At 43.6% G+C, this 21,377-nt stretch overlaps 1 protein-coding gene across 1 annotated transcript in view; it reads left to right on the forward strand.

Moving 5' to 3' along the window:
• Positions 1-21,377, forward strand: part of CA10 (carbonic anhydrase 10) — a 720,933-nt gene that overhangs the window by 130,532 nt on the left and 569,024 nt on the right. The window contains exon 3 of the mRNA XM_054977005.1: positions 4,398-4,472. Coding sequence (XP_054832980.1) covers positions 4,398-4,472 — 75 coding nt within the window. The remainder of the gene's footprint in view (positions 1-4,397; positions 4,473-21,377) is intronic.

The following is a 21,377-nucleotide window of genomic DNA, read 5'->3' on the forward strand; positions in this document are numbered from 1 at the left end:
GTCAATGGGCTGTACTTCCAGGAGAGAAGCTGCGGCATGGATGGGCTCAGCAACCAGAAGCCACCAGCTCAGGAAGACGGAGGAGAGAGTGGAAGATTAATATCTAGGTCACTCGTCCGGCCGTTATCTCTACCAACTGTCAGCTCCAGCTTGTTAGTGCCGTGCTGTGTCCAACAGATGGGCTTGTATTTAGTGAAGCTTCTTTGTGTAATACTCCCTACCATATACCCCTGATAACCTGGAGCTGTCAACCTTTCCACTAGTGTAAGAGCCAGCGTGGTGTAATGGTTGGAGAGTTGGATTAAGATCTGGGAGGGCCACGTTCAAACCAGCATTCTGCCGTGGGAGCTTGCTTCATGACCTTGGGCACACTGCCATCCCAAGCTACCTTCAAGGTCTTTGTTGTGAGGAGGAAATGGAACAGGGAAGAATGATGTTAGCTGTTATGGGGTGCCACAGGGCTCGGTTTTGGGCACGGTACTTTTCAATATTTTAATCAGTGATCTGGATGAAGGGGTAAACAGGCTACTCATTAAATTTGCTAATGATGCCAAATTGGGAGGAGTGGCAAACATCTCAGAAGATAGAGTTAAAATTCAACAAGACCTGGATACTCTGGAGAAGTGGGTGGTTGTGAACAGGATGCAATTCAACATAGATAAGTGCACAGTATTACATCTGGGCTCCACTTGATTAAGCACAAGTGAACGGCAAGTGAACGGCAAGTGAACAGGGAGGAATACACGTGAGTCTGTTCACTTGCCAGGCAAGTGTTATTCGTCACTTGTAGCTTGGCCCTAGGAGTCTCCAATTGGTGCAAAATGCTGCTGCTCAACTATTATCAGGAGCAAGCAGGAGCTTGAACATCACTCCCATCCTACAGTCACTCCATTGGCTACGTATCACTTACCGTGCTCAGTTCAAGGTATTGGTTATTACAGACAAAGCTTTTCATGGCCTTGGTCCAGCATACCTATGGGGTCCAGCATTCCTCCCTCCCTATGTCCCTCCACGGCAGCTTTGCTTTTCTGAGCAGGGTCTCTTGTAGGTGCCAGCCTGTACACGGGCGAAATCAACTGCAGCCCATACATGGGCTTTCTCTGTGGTGGCCCCTGTCCTATGGAACGGACTGCCTGAGGAGGTTAGGAGAGCCCCCACCCTCCTGGTTTTCTGCAAACAATGCAAAAACGAATTATTCAAAAAGTCTTTTTTCTCAACTAAGAGGGTGATATTGTAGGAAAGGGGTCCCAGATGTTTCCTCTAATGAGTTAGGAACCATAGATTTCACCATTATGTTGCCTTACATATTATCTGTTGCTTTAAATATGTACTCCTATGTACTACCTGTGCTTCATGTTGTTTAATGTTAGTCCTAGAATTGATTATGTCCTGTTTCAGCAATTCTTCAACCCCACATTAGATCCTTGCTAATACTATGTCTTTGTAAACATTTATTCACTTACCCTATGACATTGTTTATGAAAATTTTCTTGACACTGTATGGAAATGGCTGCCCTTGCACTTGCTACTGATTGTACTAATTTCATACTATGTAATCTGCCTTGAGTCTCAGTGAGAAAGGCGGAATATAAATGACATATAAATAAATAAATATACCCAAATGAATACATCAGGTTCTATGTTAGCTCCACTGGTTACTGGTTAAATTCCAGGTCAAGCTCAAGGTCTTGATTATGACATTTAGACCTCTAATCGGACTGGGACTGACATCTCTTCAGGACCGTCTCCTCCTTTGTGTCCCCTGGAGGACTTTGCATTCCTCTGGTCAGCTCTTGTTGGTCGTCCCTGGCCCAAAGAATGTCCTCCTGACCTCAACCAGAACCTGAGCATTTTCCGTTCTGGCACCAGCACGGTGGAACAGTCTTCCAGTTGAAATCCCAGTTGAGAGTTCCACAAGGCCTGTAAAATGGAGCCGTTCCAGCAGGTTTATGGCTGAGGCGAGCAGTTTCCTCATTTTGGGGCCTCCTCTGCTCTGTCTTTGCTGTGTTGATTCCTCTCTACCTATACTGTGAAGTTTTATTACAGTTGCTGCATTTAAATTGATTAGAGGCCATATTTGATATTTTGACTTGGTTTTAGATTGATTATGTGCTATTTTATATGATATTTATTATGTATTGTTGTTGTTGTAATCTGCCCTGAGCCTACTTGTGGGTTGGATATTCTAAATACCTAATAAAATAAATAAAATATAAATAAAATAAATTAGGGCCTCCGTCAAACATTAAAAAAAAACCTCATGCATTCTACCTTATCTTTGTAACTGTGTGACCACTCCACCCTGTTTCCTGTATCCTGCCCTCTCTTTACAGTTACTACAGTGTGAGAGCTTTAAACGCAGGTCCATGGGATTTGCCTCTATGGTTTCCCTGCAATTCCAGTGTTAGCTGTTGATGGTGCCTTCATTTAACCCGTTAACTGCTCCTTGGCACTGAGTACTTTGACTAAATTAAAGGAAACCGTGACCATATGTAAAGAATGGGAAAGTGGTGATTTCTGCAGTGGGTAAAAGTTGTATCTATCTGTATGTATTTTAATGGGCTGTGCATGATCTGCACAGAGGTATATTGTTAATTCCTTCTGGGATGAAGCAAATATAGAGAAATTACAATCATGGAGGCGGGATTTTCTGCTATATGAAAGGGCACCTTTCATACAGTGTGAAGTTCTGCATGTCTGCAGACCAATATTTTGCTATTTCATCTAGGATTTCATAATTGTATAATTGGCATTGCCATTCTAAGCTCATTGACTTCAGAAGGGTGTAAGTGTACTTTTGATCATTAGTTTAGGAAAATAACATATATTTCTTACCTTTTTTTTTTTTAGCCTTCGTGTCATTGTTGTAGATATGTACTTACTTCTTTTGATAATCATAACGGCCTGTGCTTTTAGGAAGCAATCCTAAGCAAACCTACTCAAAACTATTATATTCAGTGGGACTTAGGCCGCCGTCACACAGCCATAAATTTAGCGCCAAACTAGCACCATCTCCCGCTGAATTCTCACCTTATTCTGTCTCTCTTGCAATTTTGCCATTCTCCCCAATTCACGCTTTGTGACTCTTTATGTCGTCTTTATCCACTTCCATGTGAATGCCCTGGATCGACTATGAATGCTTTGCAACACCAAAACGCTCACTCTCCCTGATCATCTGTCTCACCTAACACTGGTTCTCCTGCCCTACACTCCCACAAGCCCCAGTGCGACCCACAATTATGCCTCAAAGTAAATTTTTTTAAAATGTCAGCCTTATAGCGCTATAACGCTATAGCGCTATAGCACTATTCTGCCATGGGTGGGAAACCTCTGCTACCTATCATGGTTGGCTTTTGGGTTGGCCCAGCACAACATTATAATAGAAGAGTGATATAACGCAAAAATGTGGGGAAAAAATTTTTTAAAAGAGGGCGGGATTTTTAGGGCCCCATTTCTGGAGACACTTTGACTGACCGTTGAATTGCGCTTTTCCTTTTTAATGTGACTGACTGGAAGCGCAAGCAGTTGTCAAAAGATGGGAGAATCCGTTCTAATAACGATAACAAAAGAAACAATTTCTAGTGCAAAACTGATGAAATAAGGGCCTGTGAGATGACGGCCTTACTCCTAGGAAAGTGTTGTTAGGATTTCAGCCAATGTTATGGTAACATCTTATTTTCAATTCAATTTGGGTGGCTTTTTAGTATTTCTTCTCCTCACATAGAAAGCCTCCCTTGGTTCATGCTAACTATGGTATTAAGGACATGTGAAGATATATTGTTTAAAATAAAGGATGGAATCTGTGTTGAAATAATGTATGGAAACTTGTGTTGGGAATTGATCCAGATGGCTACATCTGCATATCAAAGTCCTTAAAAAACAGTTTCCATAGGTACAGAAATAGACAATCTTTTGACAAACAAAAGTGAAGTGTTTCCTTGTGTCAATGAAAGACTGCCCACTGCATTTGAAAACATACGTGGTTGTGAGGAGGCAAAAACAAAAGTAGAAATGAAAAGCATGCTGGGATGCATTCAGAGCTGCTGGAAGACTGCTGGAGGACATGAGTCTAAGCTTCTCTCAAAACCGGGGTGTGTGACTGCTCTTCCCCTTATCTTAGAGGAACAGAAAGCAAACATGAGTTTGTAGGAACCTTTAATACATGAAAAATATGCAAGAGGTCTTAAAAATTTTAATTCTAAACTATTCTCTCTCTTTTTTGGCATTATTGATGAACAGGGCTTGCCGTGCAGGGGCAATCCATTGACAGCCATCATTGTTGTGGGGCTGGGCACAAGACAATTATCCTTTGGGGGCATGGTGAATGAAATCTGGCATTGTTGAAGGATGAGGAACGTCTGTTGCTCCAGTTTTATTTTTCCTTTTTCTTCTTGTAGCTCAGCAGAATTCACCAAAAATCCATGAAGGCTGGTGGGCTTATAAGGAGGTGGTCCAGGGAAGCTTTGTTCCGGGTAAGTGCAACTGTGTGGATCCAGTTGCTTTTTCTACCTTCCTTGCGTATATATGTCAACACATCTAATTTTTTCTTATGATGCACACTTGAGGTACTGTTCAGTGTAAATGTCTGCATTGCAACAAAAATAAGCACGGAGAACTTCACCAGCATCCTGTTTCCTACTTTACCAAAAGATACATAATTGATGAAGACCTCGTAGCTTTTTGTGTTCATTTTTTTCAAACCATACATCTTAAGCTTACTAATTCTTTTTCCTAATGTGAAGGCAGAGTCAGGACAAACACTGCCTATGGATGTAATACCAAAAAAATGAGCAGGAACCTAGTAAGGACCTTTGGTTCTTCTGAGAATTTCCAGAAAACTCTAACCTCAAGATCAGAAATAAAGAGCAGTAAAGAAGACGGAAGCAATCCTAAATTGAGTTAGAAGGGTGTAAGCCCATTTAAGTAAGTGGGCTTAGAAGGATGTAACTGTGATTAGGATGACACTAATAAATGGAGAAACTTCTGACTCTGTACAGAAGAAGGATAGCAGGCAGTGTTTGGGTTGCAGAAACTTTATGAAGTAGTAATCAACATACTGGTTATCAGCGGGATTTGAGTCCATTGGCACCTAAAAACCAACAAGATTTTCAGGGTATACGTTTTCGATAGTCAAAGCTGAAGGGAGCTTTTTTTCTCTTTAACCTCTTCTACCCTTCTGGTTTTCCTTGATCAACTTGTACCCATCCACTACCACCTTCCAGTCATGGGAATCATTCCACCAAGTCTCAGTAATTCCTACTATATCGTAGCCCTCTCTTTGCAAGAGAAGCTCATACTCCGGGCATTGGTATATAGGCGCTTGTAGCCTTGTACCTTTATTTGATCTGCCGTACCCAGGTGGGTCCCCACTGTGTTCACTTCATCATTGAAGTCGCCATGTCGATCGTCCCCTTCCCTTTGCAGCATCAGTTTAAAGCTCTCCTGATGAAGATCTCCAGGCTCCTTCTAAACGTTTTCTTCCCTGACCTTGAGAGGTGAAGCCCCTCATGTGCTAGAAGGCCTTCTCTAAGGAAACTTATCCCGTGGGCCCAGAACCCAAAGCGCTCCTGCCGGCACCACCACCTCAGCCAACGATTCACCACCAGTATGGTCTGCTCCCTTTGCATTCCTCTTCTTTTGACAGGAAGGATAAAAGAGAATACCACCTCTGCCCCCACTGTCTTCAACTGCCTTCCAAGAGATTCATAGTCCTCTTTAATTCTTGTGATGGTATTCGCGGCCATGTCATTTATTCCCACGTGAACTAGCACAAATGGGTACTGATCATTCGGTCTGATCAGTTTCGGCAGTCAGTCTGTAATATCCTTAATTCTGGCTCCTGGCAAGCAACACATCTCTCCGAGTAGGGGATCTGGCCTGGACACATGACGTTCCACACCCCTGAGCAGAGAGTCCCCAGTGACCACCAGTTTCCATTTTCTTCCACTTCCATGTGGCCCCATGCCCTCTTCACTCCCTCCTCCAGGTTTTTGTGGTTCTCCTTCCATTCTTGTCTCCGTCAACATCTGAAGCACCTCAAAACGATTCTTGAGCTCCAGTGGACCAGAGCATCGCCTTAGTCCACGTCTTCCGGTTTGTACTGCAGAACTGAGAGGAGGCTCAGAAGGGAGATCGACTCTTCCTTCTTCTCTTGGACTTATTTCTTCATGCTTGTGCAGAGCCCCCAGGCTCCTCTCAATAAAATCCCCCCCTTTCTTGATTTCCTGAAGGGTGGTGATCTCTAAGCGTCCTCTCAATTCTGCAGTACAAACTGGAGAGCCAGTTTGGTGTAGTGGTTAAGAGCGTGGGACTCTAATCTGGAGAGCCTGGTTTGATTCCCCACTCCTCCACTTGAAGCCAGCTGGGTGGCCTTGGGCTAGTCACGGCTCACTGGAGCTCTCTCAGCCCCACCCACCTCACAGGGTGTTTTGTTGTGGGGATAATTATAGCATACTTTGTAAACTGCTCTGAGTGGGCATTAAGTTGTCTTGAAGGGTGGTATATAAATTGAATGATGATGATGATGATGTTGTTATTGTTATGATGGAAGACAATACCACCTATAACAACAACAACAACAACAATCCTCCCCTTCCTTGATTTCCTGAAGGGGTGTGATCCTCTCCTCTAGGCTCTGAATCTTCTCCAAAAGCCTGGCCATCTTACACTTCTGACAAGTGAAGTCCGTCTTCTCTTCCGGGAGGAATACAAACATGCCACACTCCCTGCAGGTGACTGGAAAGGGGCCTTCTGTCGACATCTGTGCCTCCCAAGTATATTCCAAGAATAGTCTTCTAGCTGCAGCTCCCTTTCCTTCTCCTTCTCAGAGCCCGGATGGCTGTGATGTGCCTCTGGTGAGGAGGAGCCTAATTCAATTCAAGGCTCACTCAGTAGAGGGTGGGGCCAGCAGTTAGCCCCAGGCAAAACAGGCCCTCTCCAGTTAGTAACGACCCCCCTCTGCAATCAGCTCCAACTCAGGCAAAAAAGACAAACAGAAACACCAACTCCAACTGGCACCACTTTACAGCAGGCTCTACACACTCACACAGTCCCAAGCGCTGTCCTCCCACACTGTAACCTCAGCAAATTCCCCCAGCAGTTAAGGAAGGCAACCAAAAAAGACTCACCACTCTAGCCGCTCCCTTTCCTGCTCCTTGTTAGAGCCCAGGTGGCTGTAGTAGATGGCTGTTGAACAAGACCATGTAGAACAAGTGATAATGTTGTGTCAGGTAGCTGTGAGTACACCAGAGTTCTTTGGCTTGTGCCCCATATAGATCCTCTGGGTGAACTCGTATATCTCCACCCTTTATGGTGTTAAGCTCTTCCAATACCATTGTGCATAAATTATGTGCACACATCATGTGCACTTGCCTCATAAATTGTGGGCCAGCTCTTGGATCAGAGCATTGGTTATGCTGCATACATCTGTGCTGTGGATGATTTATTATATCAAACAAAAATGAGTCCTATTTTGATCGCAGTGACTCAATACCTTTTAAAATAATGATTTATTCTAGGACAGCAACCCTTGAATATGCGTCAGACTCTGATTTCCTTAGCCATCCATTGACTGATAATAGAATGTTGCAAAATTGCTGGCAAGATTAAAGACTACTTTTATGCCTGGGATAAGTGATCAGGTAAACAATAGGAGGGTAGTTATATCTGGTGCAAGCTTTTTGTGTAGAAACAAAGTGGCCCAAGTGAGAGGCTGTCTGGATAGATTATTTTTCCTCCTGTTTCATACAGGAGATGCCAGCGACTGAACCTCGGACCTTCCTTCTGGAATGTAAGACACGAGTTCTGCCCCTGAGCGTCTTGACTCTCCTATACAAAGAGTATATAATGTAATACTCAGTGATTTCTCAATAGACCCAAAAGCCACAGTTGTTAAATGTCACCACATAATATTGGCTTTTTGAACACACCTTAGGAGTGCTTGAAAGCAGCCACACAGCCCCATTTCTTTAAGTGTGCAGCACAGCTGCTAATCCGTCTCATCAACTGCAGGCCTGAAGTGCCCAGCAAACCTGAAACTATTATTCCCTAAACATCTAGGAGCATAAATAGAACTGAAAGTAGAACACGCTAAAGCGATTCTACATTCATGCTCCAGGTCCTGCAGAGATCTGTCTTTGGCTAGCACTTTGTAAGATGCAGCCATATGTTCTGTTTGGGTTTTTTTTACCATTTGTCTGAAGGATGACAGACCGTTTCAGCTGTTGCTGCCTTTTAGTTTTGTTTCTCCTTTTGCTAAAACATTACATGCATTTAGAATAAAATGGACAAGACAAAGGAGACGGCAAGAACATATCCAAAAGAAATGTGGGCTCCCTGTCTAATGTTGCTAGGCCATTCCTTATTAGTTGGCACCCTATATTTAAATATTTGCACTTGATACAGTAAAAAATAAAGCTTTCAAGAATCTGTTCTGTACATGCATCTTTAATGTTTCTTTTAAAATTAGATTTCTCTTGTCATTTTTCTGCCCTTTATTTCTGGGTTTAGAAAGAGATCAGTACAGTATCATTCAATACCCTGATCTCCCTATCCAGGCAAGTGTGTTTATATCCACAAGAAATCTACAAGAAATCCAAAGCTAACTTGATCCTGGCCTACAGTGGTACCCCACATCCCCTGCGTGCCCCCCCCAGTGCCTTTTACTTCCTTCAGCTGATATGCCAGCCATGCCCCTTCCTTGAAAAGTGTTAGTTGGCTACAATGAGCCATGATCTTATTACAGCCAAATTAGATTTCTGAGATGTGCTCTAGATGGGGCTGCTTTTGAAAAAGGTTCAGAAACTCAGTTTGTTGAGAATGCGGCAGGCAGTTTATTGTTGGGGGCTGGATATCACCCCTTTGCTGAGAAATCTGCACTGTTTCCGGGCACAATTCAAAGTGTTGATTCTTACCTCTAAATCCCTAGTTGGCTGAGAACTGGGAGGGGGGGGGACTTGAAGGAGCACCTCTTCCCATATTGTCCCGTTAAGATCTGCCGCAGAAGTCCTGCTCCCTGTGCCCCTGCCTTCAGAGGTGAAGTGGATGTCTACCAGAGACAGGGCTTTTTCAGTAGTGGCCCCTTACCTATGGAATGTCCTTCCTTGTCCTATGGTGCCTACACTACTCCTTTTGAAGCACTTTTTAATGTGTTGATCTTTTAACACCATTTTAGTGTGTCCTTTTTTGCCTGAAAATTATTACATTCATTTTAAGCTGCTTAATGCCTTTTGTTTTTATGATCTGTCTTAGTTTTAATAACTTTTAATGTTTTATGGTTTGGGGTTTTCTTTGGGTAAACCACCTTGGGCAAGTTCCCGGGAGTGGTGGCACAAAATTTTTCTAAGTAAATAAATAAATAAACAAACAAGCCAACTATGGCAGTTGCTCTGGGCACATTCACAGAAGTGTGTTGTTTTATCTGGAAGCATCTGGCCGCTTTTTGCCACAGGCTCACATAGCCATTTAAAACGGGCAGGTTGTCGTTCTTTCTGTGATGGTGCAGGCAGGTTGTCCCCCCTAGCTGTGAGGACCACGATGCCATGATTGTTCAGCTTATACATGATGTTAACTGCACGTATATGAACCAAGTGAAATCATGAGAAGACGGGGAGGATTCTCTAATACCAAGGCCAGAAATGTGTTGAGCAGTGGCATCCAGGTCAAGTTATTTGCATCGATGGGATGGGAAGTCCTTGATGATCAGGAGGCAGACCTTTGTATCCACATATTATAGCTATTGAAACCGTGATGGTAGTGAACACTCACGTAGGAATGTGTAAGCTTCCAGCAATGTCCTTACAGTTTCGCCACTGGAGGCAGATGAACAGATAGCTCATATAAGGCTGTGGAAATTGTGAACAGGTGCCTGGAGGCAGTTTTGGGAGGGATGAGGGCTCACAAGCAGAAACTTTAGCCTGATAAAATTGAGGTGTTACTTGTGTGGCAGGAACAGGGATATTTTCCGTTCTGGATGGGGTTGCACTCCCCTTAAAGGAGCAGGCTCATAGCTAGGGGCTGCTACTGGACCAGGCCTCCTGCTGAACGAACAGGTGCAGCAATGTCCAGAAGCACCTTTCTCCATCTTTGGTTGCTGAGCCAGCTCCTGTCTTCCTTGGGCAGAAAAGATCTTGCCAAGGCAGTGCATGTCCTGGTTACATCAAGATTAGATTACTGCAATGCACTCTAGGAGTAGGTCCCCTGCAAATTTGGTGGAGTTTGCCTGAAAAATGCCACCTCCAGTCCCCCAGATAGCTTTCCTCGGAGGAAGTCAATGGCAAACAACCTCTGTTAATCTCTTCTTGCCTTGAAAACCCCAAGATCCTGGGCTCACCATGAGTTGGTTTGTGATTTGATGTCACACCGTTATTAAGGAATCAGAAAAAAAATGGTTTCTGATTTCTTGCCTGCCTAAAAAAATCTGACGAAGAGAGCTCTGACTCTTAAAGGATCATACCCTGGAAATCTAGTAGGTCTTTAAGGCTACTGGACCTGAATCTTGCTCTTAAAAAATGCAGAAATGGATTCCTCCCAAACTACTTACTTGTTTTTCTGCATCAACTGAAATGTCTTTAACTATTTCATTTCAGACAGAAACACTATTTAAATGGGAAGCTCAAACTGGCTTACTTTTATAGATTAAATAATGCCAACTAAATGGATCTCTTTTGTGGCATATGGCTCACTTTCTTGGTTAGTCCAAGCTGCTCCTATGTGTATCCTGATGCCTCCTGATCTCTGATTGTAATGCACTGAATTTGTTTCCTTTTGATGGTTGGAACTGACTGATGATGGAACAAATGATTTTGTAAGTTAACTTTTTCTTGTAAGCACTGTGGTGTCGAGTATTGTGACACATGCTCTTATTTAAAAACTGAGGGTTTGATCCTACCACTCTTCTGCAGGGCAAAAAGGGTGGTGGGATCTATTTTGGTCATCTAAAAGGCTATGTGAGGGATAATGGGTCCCATGTGGACAAAAGCCATATGAGACATGTTCCGTGACAGAGAAGCTAATCAGACTCCTTGAGTGAAAAAGCTGGTAGGATCCAACCCACTGAGTACTGACGTCAGTCGCAGTTGTGGGTGCATAACACCTGCCTCCCCAAAGAAATCTCTTGCACTTCTCTCAGATTTCTCTGATGTTTTGCCTAAAGAGGAACTCTCACTTTCTTGCATATTGCTTTAGGCAAAATTTCACTGGCAATTCTAATGTTTGTTTAAAACTACAATAAAAGCAAAGCACAAACATTGTCAATATATATATAAAGGTTATGTCAGCTTCCGCCATGAGCACTACTATGCTGGGCGCTGGCACACCTGACCTTGATTCTGGGAAGCCATCAGGGACAGTGCAGGCTCTTGCTCTGTGGAAGGAGGGGGGGGGTATACATCTCAGTCGACTCGCAGGCCTGCTCAACCTGACAGAGTCCTGGCTGCTTCCCCCTTTTTCCTTGCCTTTCAAAGCCTCTGCCCTCCTCACCTCCTCTGGGCTTGCTCTTTCTCCTGTTCATCTCTCTCACTCCTACTTCTTCCAGTTTCTCTCTCACACTCTTTCCAAACTCCACCATGCTCCTACACAACCCACCCTGCCCTGTGGGTGGACTTCCCTTTTATCCCTTCATCTCTTCCCTGCTCCACCTGTCAGCCACGCCCCCCCTCCTGCCCCCCTGGCAGACTCAGGTAGTTGCACCTGGGCATATTCTGCTGGCTGATTGGGGCAGGTACACCTGTGCCTCCTTGGCTGGCTGCCAAGCTTTTCCTGCAGCTTGCCTCAGGCAGCTTCACCTGGGATTGTTTTGCTCCTGGCTTCTCCTGGACCAGGCTACTGCCTTCTAGCTGGTCTGCAGGCTGGGGCGTGGCTCTGTGTTGCTTTGGCTGCCTCTTCTCCCTGTCTGGTAAGGCTGATGGCTTACTGCCTTTGCTTCCTGCACCTCCTCCCTTGGGCCTACTCCCCTCCTGGGGATCCTCACTCTCCCTGCCTGGCCCCCTGCCTTCCCACCAGAGGGTAGGGCTAGCTGGTTTCCACCTGCCTCACCTGACTCTCTCAGGCTTGGGTGCTTCTTTGTCCTCCTGTGGCGGGGATGCCTCCTTCCCCCCTTCAGATGTTGGTCTGCTGTGATCCTGGGTGCCCATTGGGGTGGCTGTCCTCCAACTGCCTCCCGTCCCCTTCTCCCAGTAAGTCCGGGGGCTGAGCCTCAGTTCCCGGACAGAATACACGGACCCGTGCCCTTCTTCAGAAATGTATCTAGAAGTAATGGGAGTGATTTATGCCTGGTGTTTCCATAAAAAATAATTGTCGTTTACTACCAAAGCCTGGGAGGAGGATAAACTGTCAGTACAGTGTGACCAAAGTGGGAAGGGGGTGGGCATTTTTTGCTTCCTGTAAAAGGAACCAGATCCTACAGCATCCATATTTGGCGCACTGTTGGTTGCAAAACAACCTTTTGATAGTCTTATCACACACTCTTATGAATGGAGGGATGGGTGGGAAACATTGGCAACTGGATTGAAAATGTAAAATGGGCAACTTTTGTCTTTTTGGGACACGTGAATGAACTTCAGTCCCTGTTGCCAGTTTCTTACCAGGGATAAATGTTCCCTATTTTGTTTTTTATATTTGTTGGTATTTTGGTCAGTGAGTTCAGTACTCCTCTTTTCACTGTTGATTTTGCAGATTTGTTCATATTGCATACAAAAGCTACACAGTTTTTACACTGTATTCGGTATACATCATTTATATGTACATTATACAAACCGTATATTATGCTCATTTCGTGCTTTACAGAAATGCACACATTTTAAGAGAAAATTCAGTGCCCGGAAATAGGAAATAAAGATTCATGGGTTGTATTTGCATGAAAGAGAAGCAATATCTAAGTAGGACAGCAGGATTTGAGTCCAGTGGCACCTTAGAGACCAACAAGATTTTTCAAATGTATAAGCTTTCGAGGGCCAAAGCTCCATTCTTTAGATATCTGACATTTAGGAGCTACCCTCACCTAAGAGGTTCCAACATAACTGAGGGAACTGCTTCTTCTTTCATAAATGGGGGAGACATGTAGACATTGAACTTTGTAGAAATACAGTGTCATCCTGTTTTCTTTTTCTGTAGCACAGTCCTTCTGGCAAAGGTGCACAGTTTGTTTTTCTGTAGCACGAGTATATTTAACCCCAGGCTGTAAGAAGCCACATGAGGGACTATTCTTTGTAAGTTGCCTGATAGTCAGGTTTGAGATTCTTCAAGGCATTGCCTCACAGAGCCTGACCTTCTGGCCTCTTTTTGTAAAAAGCTTGTCCTTCAGCTTGAAAAGTGCTTTAGTGAAGTCTGTCAAAATACCTTGAGGAAGTAAATGCCTCTACTGACAATTTGGAAGAAATAATTCTCTTTATTTCCAAGATAAATCCAGGAGTCAGCTATGAACAGCACTAATTTTCTCACACAATCAAAAAGCAAACGTACTAGAATGTGGCCCCCCATGATACAAATTCCTCAGAGACCGTACGTTTGACCGATACGCTTTCTGTACACAATCAGTACACATGTAATCAGTTGACCTTTTCTGTTATAAGTCGGACACTGTGCGGACTGGTGGTTTCCTCACCTTTTGTCACATTGATATCCCCCCCCCCCCACACACACAAAAGGAACTCAGGACAGAGAGATTATAGAACAGGATCACTTTTTACCCGTATAAAAGCCTTCTATAGTAGGATAGGCTGAGAGAGAGTGGCTGATCTCAGATTGACCCAGTGACATTCACAGCAAACAGAGTGTGAGGTTTTTAAGTGTCAGAGCTACCTTATCTGAAGAAAGGAGCTCTGACTAAGCTCATACTCTGAAAATCTAGTTGGTCTCTAAGGTGCCACTGGACTCACATCCTGCTGTTCTACTGCAGACCACACATTAATTGTCCATATACCTATGACCCAGAGCTTGCTTGTGTACAGAGGTTACAGTGTTAAACTCTGGGGTTTGATTCCACAGAACATTTCCACTTGTGCCTGAGCAGAAACACACAAAAGTCATCACACTATATACCTCCTTGCACTTCTGCTTGTGCAACCCTTAGAGCAGGATAGGGTGAGATTTGTATTGGCAGTAGTACATGTGAAAAGGATCTAGGGGTTTAGCAGACCTTACACTGAGCATGAGTCAGCAGTGTGTTGCAGTGGCTAAAAAGGTGAATCAATAGATGTATAGCATCCTGATCACGTGATGTTCTGCTCTGGTTAGATCTCATTTGGAATGTTGTTTTCAGTTTCGGGCAGTGCAGTTTAAGAAGGATGTTAACAAGCTGGAATGGGTCCTATAAAGGACTGTAAAGATGGTGAATGGCTTGGAGAACAAGTCCTATCAGGAGAGGTAGAAGGAGTTGGGTATGTCTAGCCTGGGAAGATGACTGAGAGGTAATATGATAGTGTTGCCCAAACTGGGGTGTATGTGTGTCTCCTTTCGAGTTTGGGGAACTAGCATACAAGGAGATGAGGTGAGAGAGGGTAACTAGCAGGATTTCCACCAATGTATACCAGGATTGTTCCCTTTGAGAACTCTCTAAGGGTTGGATGACTAACAATAGCATCTTCAAGTATTTGAAAGGATGTCACTTAGAGGATGGAGTGGAGTTGTCTTCTGTTGTTCCAGAGGGTCAGACCAGAACCAATGAGTTAAAATTAAACCAGAAAAGTTTTGGGCTAAACATTAGGAAGAACTTCCTGATGGTTGGAGAAGTAGCTCAGTGGAACAGTCTTCCTTGGGAGGTGGCGGGCTCTCTTTTGGAGGCTTTTAAGCAGAAGCTATATGGCCATCTCTCAGCAATGCGGATTCTGTGACTCAGTATGAAATTAAGCAGTTTGTGAGAAGGCGGACAGGAAGAGATGATCCAGTGCTCAGATGTTTTTATGAACATAGGGTAATCCACTGATCTCCACTTTCCTTCAGGCTAGATTGGACAGGGATCCTGATTTTTTTTTAACCTTCCTCTAGGTCATTGGTGGCATATTGCAGAGTTCATTGGGGTCCCTTCCAGCTCTGTGATTCTCTGATCCTAGGACCTTCAATAAAGACTATAGAACTGAGTGACATCAGTACATTCATAACACCCAACCCCACATTCTAGATTATCTCATTCAGCAGTCTGACATAAATTTTACAGCATAAAGGGCAACACTGACCTTCTAAAGTTCCCCACAACTTGGATCCTGAACCACTGACTGTTTCCATCCAGACAGAAGAGACCAAAACCAGTGGACCTTCTTAATGCCAGATTCCAGATGGTGTAATAAAAAAAAGTGATCAACTGTGTCAAAGCCTGTCGACAGATCTAACAAAGAGCCAAAGTAAACATCATGGTGGCCATAGGTTTGATCCATGGCTGCCATCGCCATTTTAGGGGAAATTTTGAGCATTTAAAAAAGCCATGGGGGCCCAATTCTGATTGGGCCTGTGGTGGAGGGGGGGCAGGTGATCTTGTGCTCCCCTTCCCTGGGCCTTTTTAAATTTGAATGCAGGCTGTTTAAGTACTTGAAAAGGTGTGGGGGGGGGGGGCGAGATTGCCTGGTCTTCTGTACTTGCAGCTTTTTGTAAACGGTCAATTCCTTTCCTAAAATGGTAGTGGCCGTGGGTTGAACCCTTGACCATCATAACATCTAGCTTGGCCCAGAGATGATTAGTTTTATCAAGCTGTAAATGGAGATGGTTCATTGGAGCAGCTGAAACTGTGTCCATCCCATAGCTATGCCTGAAACCAGATGGGAATGTGTTAGGGGCACGTGTGTCATCCAGGTATACCATGCAGTTGCTCTGCCACTACTTGCTCAATCGCCTTACCCCAAAATGGTAGACTAGAAAATGCATCATAATGACCTGTGCGAATGTGCCGTCAAGTCACAATCGACTTACAGCAACCCCAGCAAGGGGCTTTCGATGCAAGCGAGAAGCAGAGGGGGTTTTCCAAGGCCTTCCTTTGCAGAGTCCTCTTTGGTGATCACCCATCCAAGTACTGACCCAGCTTATCTTCTGAGATCTGATGAGATCGGGCTTTACCATGCCACCTGCTCTCCCAATGACATGCACAATCATTGTTTAATTTTTATTGTTGCATTCTTAAAATGCTAATTCCCAAATATCTAGTTTCCAAGCTTAACTTTATTTTACTTGTTTAAATTTTTTTTGAAACTATGACGATTCCTGAATTCTCACTCTGTGTATTTCATAGCATGGTGTGTAAGTTTAAATAATATGCATTCAGATAGAGGCAGATTTATTGAAGCTACTTCTGAGCAGCAAAAATGCCATATTTTTAAAATATTCATTGCTAAGGAGAGGGACTAGAGTGAGAATAATTTAACCATTGTTGGATTAGTTCCGTGATGAAGACCTAATGCATTTGCCATGGTTGGTGCATGCTTCTTCATTATAAATTGTCAACTGAAGTCCACTGGGATGCTTTACAAAGCAGAAAGGTCTAAATTGGTCAGACTAGGAGAAAATATACTAAAATCGTTTTTTGAAAAAATGGCCACGTTGATTGGCTACAGCAGCCAATTGATACAGCAGTATGAATGATTTAGTTCAAGGTCCTTCACTGTTTCTATATTTTAGATGAAGAGACATGGATGATGTGGAATGGTACATAGTTTTGTGCAGGGCTTTTTTCTGGGGAAAGAGGTGGTGGAACTCAGTGGGGTTGCCCTCGGAGGAAATGGTCACATGGCTGGTGGCCCCGCTCCCTGATCTCCAGACAGAGGGGAGTTGAGATTGCCCTCCACGCTGCCCGGTGGCGCGGAGGGCAATCTCAACTCCCCTCTGTCTGGAGATCAGGGAGCGGGGCCACCAGCCACGTGACCATTTTCAAGAGGTTCCAGAACTCTGTTCCCCCGCGTTACCCCTGAAAAAAAGCCCTGGTTTTGTGTATGATTTCTCTCAAGCACATTCAAGGGCCATGTCTCGGAGCAGACATTCTTTTTTTTCTCCATTATTAAATGTGTACTTCTGTGTACTTCTTATTTACAAAGCTATCATAAATAATTCCATAGACTGTTTGGCAATGCAACAGAAGAGACTTGTTAAATAAATGGTAATGTGTGTTGTGTTCCAATAATGTATTAAATTCATCCATATCCAAGAAAATAAACCTAAATCACATTTGCTGATTAGGGCTTGTCTAATAAAAATTAATTTTTCCATTTCAGCTTCTTAAATGTTTACTGTATATTCCTTCAGTTCTTCCACTCCGTTTGATTTCTAAGACTTTGCATATGCCATCTTTGCTTCTGGCAGGAAATTCATCAGAAATAATCTCTCTTTTGTATTCAAGCAAAGCAAACATTCCTTGAATGAAAGAGGTGCAGTTGCTTCTGTTGCTTGTTAGTTATAGTAAGGCCATTTACGGTGCAATCCTAGGCAGAGTTACTCCACTTTGAGTCCATTGAATTAAGTGGTCTTAGATTAGAGGAGGTCTGCATAGTATTTTACCATAAACTGAGGTTAATTTTGGCATTTTCTAGTTGCCTACAGTGACATTGACTGGATTAACTGGAGTGATATAAAGCTGGTTATTATAAGCTACACTTGCTGATCCTACAGATTTCCTAGTGTACAAAATCCTTTTAAGATGTTCTCTGCTTCAACCTAGAACATTATGCTTACTGCCGTTTTGTAGACAAACCACTGAGTGTTGTTGAAAAACCACTCAATGGAGCCATGATTGAGCTGGGTTTTGAGGTTGTTGTCTCATTTAAAGATATTAGCCTTTTCTCCCATGGAAAAAGTGAAACGAGTTCAGAGAGCTTCTCTTCTAAGCATAGATCTAGAGGAGTTAGCCATGTTAGTCTGTAGTAGAGTTGGGCATGAACAGCAATACAAAAAAAAGAAAAAAGTCACGGACAGCCCGATCAGCTGTTCCCAAGCAAGCTGTTCATGAGGCCCCATTCCCGACGAACATGTGTTTGTTCCAAGCCCTGTTCGTGGTGTTCATCAGCCGTTCGTCAAGCCAGATAGTCTGGTGCCTTTCAATCAGTTCCCTTGGCAACAGTAGGCACGGACTTTCTGAGCTCTGTCTGAATTCCTGTTGCCCTGGAAACCTGAATCTAAGCCCAGGGGCACTTCACCCCCGACTCAGCCGCTTGTCAGGGAAAACCCTGATGGGTTTAAATTTCCCTCTCCCTGCTGCTGCGCAGTGCAGGAAGAGGGACATTTAAACCCCCCATTCACCTGCTTGTCAGGGAAACCCTGATGGTGCAAGGAACTTTCTTCCCTTCCAAGTCTCCCCCCCCCCCCTCCCATGAACAGCCAACCACGAACATGTTCGTGAACAGGGTCATGTTCGTGGTTGTTCATGATTCCCTGTTCATTGATGGCAATGAACAACGAACCTCGTGTTCGTTTTTTTCCCTGTTCGTGCCCACTTCTAGTCTATGTTTGCAAAATAGTAGAGTCCAGTAGCACCTTTAAGGCTAACCAACTTTATTGTAACATAAGCTTTCGAGAACCACAGCTCTCTTCGTCAGCATCTGATGAAGAGATCTGTGGTTCTCGAAAGCTTATGCTACAATAAAGTTAGTTAGTCTTAAAGGTGCTACTAGACTCTTTCCTATCTTCTAAGCATGTAATCATCTTACTCTGTTCAAGGAGACTGGCTAAACTTGAGACCATGCAACATGCAGGAATCTTGGGAACAGTCTTCTCTCTTTATTTTCTGTTGATGGCTACATGTTAATAGTTAATGAGTTAAGGGAATCTCAGCATATGAGGTAGATTTGATGTCATTTTGAACTGGGGAAACACTTTCTGTGCCATTTCTAATCAGTCATACCTTTTAAGGTTCTCACTTCGATAGAAGGTTACAGCTGTGCTTAGGATTACATTGTCTGTGTGCTGGTTGCTTTCAGTTATTTTCTAGGCATCAAATGTTTGCCCCCATATTGGTGTATTCAGAAGAAAGGCTTGCCGTATGGTAATGTCTAAAATGATGATACAAGTTCATCTCTCTGGACATACTGTAAATGAGTACTGAGCAATCCCATTTTTCTTGCCCATTCACCACTATCATCTGATCTGTGTGGAAGAGCAAAACAGCAAGCCATCTTGTATTTCTTCCCTTTCCTTATCTTTGCCCCAGAAATAATAAAGTAAGCTTACTTCTCTTCTTAGGAGCGATCAGTTACATGTGATATTTAGTGCAAAAGGATCACCTTATTCAGATGATTTAACTGTGCTAGTTGTAATTGGAATACAGACATTTGTGTAGATAGGGAAAGTTGTCGAGAAGGGACATCTGTATTCCTTTAGAGGGGCAGAGCACTGTATTAATAGAGGGGAGTTCCCACAACCCAGGTTGTCAGGCTGTTAAGATCTATTTGTAAGAAATATGTTACAAATAATTGAACTACATGGTGTTAATAACCCCGACATCTGTCATCGTCATCCTGATTTTCTGTGTGCATTAATGCATGAGAGGGGCTAGGATTTTCAGAATGCCAGATTGGTGCTCCAATGTATGTATTTCTAGCCAGCCTTGTGACCTAGTTAAACACAGAAAGTGTCTGACGACAAATATAGCAATAAAACGTTACACTCAAAGATCACAGAACCCCACTCTGTTCTATGTCTTTTCCTGCATGTAGTAAGGAAGTAGATTGCTCCAGCTGTCTCTTTCTACTAGTGCATTCTTTGCAGTCTTAGGAGTTGTGAAGTCTACATGGAGAACATCCTTCTCAATTTCCCCCTCCAAAATGTGTACAAAAGGAGGGCTTTGTTCAGAAAATAAATAGCAGCCAATGTAGTTGTACAGTGAGAGAGAAACTGCTAGGGTTGCCAACTTCTAGGTAGGGCCTGGAGATCTCCTGGAATTACAACTGACCTCCATACGACACAGATCAGTTCTCCTGGAGAAAGTGGCTGCCTTGGTGGGTAGACTTTGTGGCATTATACCCCGCTGATATTCGTGCGCTCCTCAAGCCCGCTCTCCCCAGACTCCATGCCTCAATCTCCTGGAATTTCCCAGTTCAGAGCTGGCAATCTTAGAAACCACTTGAACACATTTTCCAAGAGTGTACTGTTGTAACAACAATACATTTTCCAAGAGTGTACTGTTGTAACAACAATACATTTCCCAAGAGTGTACTGTTGTAACAACAATACAATTTCATTCCAATCTCCCTTAGGTATCCTACTGAAGACTCTCTGAAATACCTCCCCCTCCCCAGTTTGGCTTTCATACTACAGGGTCTGAGAATCCAGCATTTTATCCATATTTTTTATACTGCTGATTTTATAACTGCTGATTATACTGGTAGCTGTTGCATCCTGTTGATGGGTTTTGTTTCTAGTTTATTGAATTATTTTAATTGTTAATAGTTTTTATTTCAGTCCAGTTCTGAAAAACACCAGGCCAACAAAACACTCCACACCCGACAATAGCCCTGCAGAGAAGATTAGCACATCAAGCACCAATCCATATGCAAAAGAACCTCCTCAGGATACAGTGAAGCCTCCCGCCATTAGCATTCCACACCCTGGGAAACTCTTACAGAATGACTCAGTGAAGCCTCCCGCCATTAGCATTCCACACCCTGGGAAACTCTTACAGAATGACTCAGCTCAACCCCACCCCTCCTGAGTAGATACAAATGACCTACATCTTTTCCACACTGTGACACTGAGAGATCTTTGTCTTTTGGTGCTACACCTCTGAAGATGCCAGCCACAGCTGCTGGCGAAACGTCAGGAACTACAATGCCAAGACCACGGCAATACAGCCCGGAAAACCCCCAACAACCATCGTTCTCCGGCCGTGAAAGCCTTCGACAATACATCGGTCTTGGGAATGTTTAGAGAAAAGGAGATTGAGGGGGGACATGATTGCTCTCTTTAAATATTTGAAAGGCTGTCATTTGGAGGAGGGCAAGGAGCTGTTCCACTTGGCAGCAGAGGGTAGGACCCGAAGCAATGGTCTTAAATTACATGCACAAAGGTACCGGCTCGATATTAGGAAGAACTTTTTCATGGTCAGGTGGAATCAGCTGCCTAGGGAGGTGGTGAGCTCCCCTTCACTGGCAGTTTTCAAGAAGAGGCTGGATGAATACTTATCAGGGATGCTTTAGGCTCATCCTGAATTGGGCAGGTGGTTGTACTAGAAGGTCTATATGGCCCCTTTCAACTCTGTGATTCATACAAATCTTTATTGCTATTAAAATTAGAGGATGTGTATGTATTGGCAGCACCATGTAAAATATATCTAGATACTACTTTTTGTTTTTGTTGTGAAGAATTGTTAAATATATCAAATTAAGAAATGAGAGAGTTGCTTTAGCCAATATGTGGAACTGTTTGATTTGGGCTCTAATCTGGTAGAATTTTTTAGGATGTGATTGCAAATG

Source organism: Eublepharis macularius, chromosome 4 (assembly GCF_028583425.1).
Source record: "Eublepharis macularius isolate TG4126 chromosome 4, MPM_Emac_v1.0, whole genome shotgun sequence".
Lineage (NCBI taxonomy): Eukaryota > Metazoa > Chordata > Lepidosauria > Squamata > Eublepharidae > Eublepharis > Eublepharis macularius.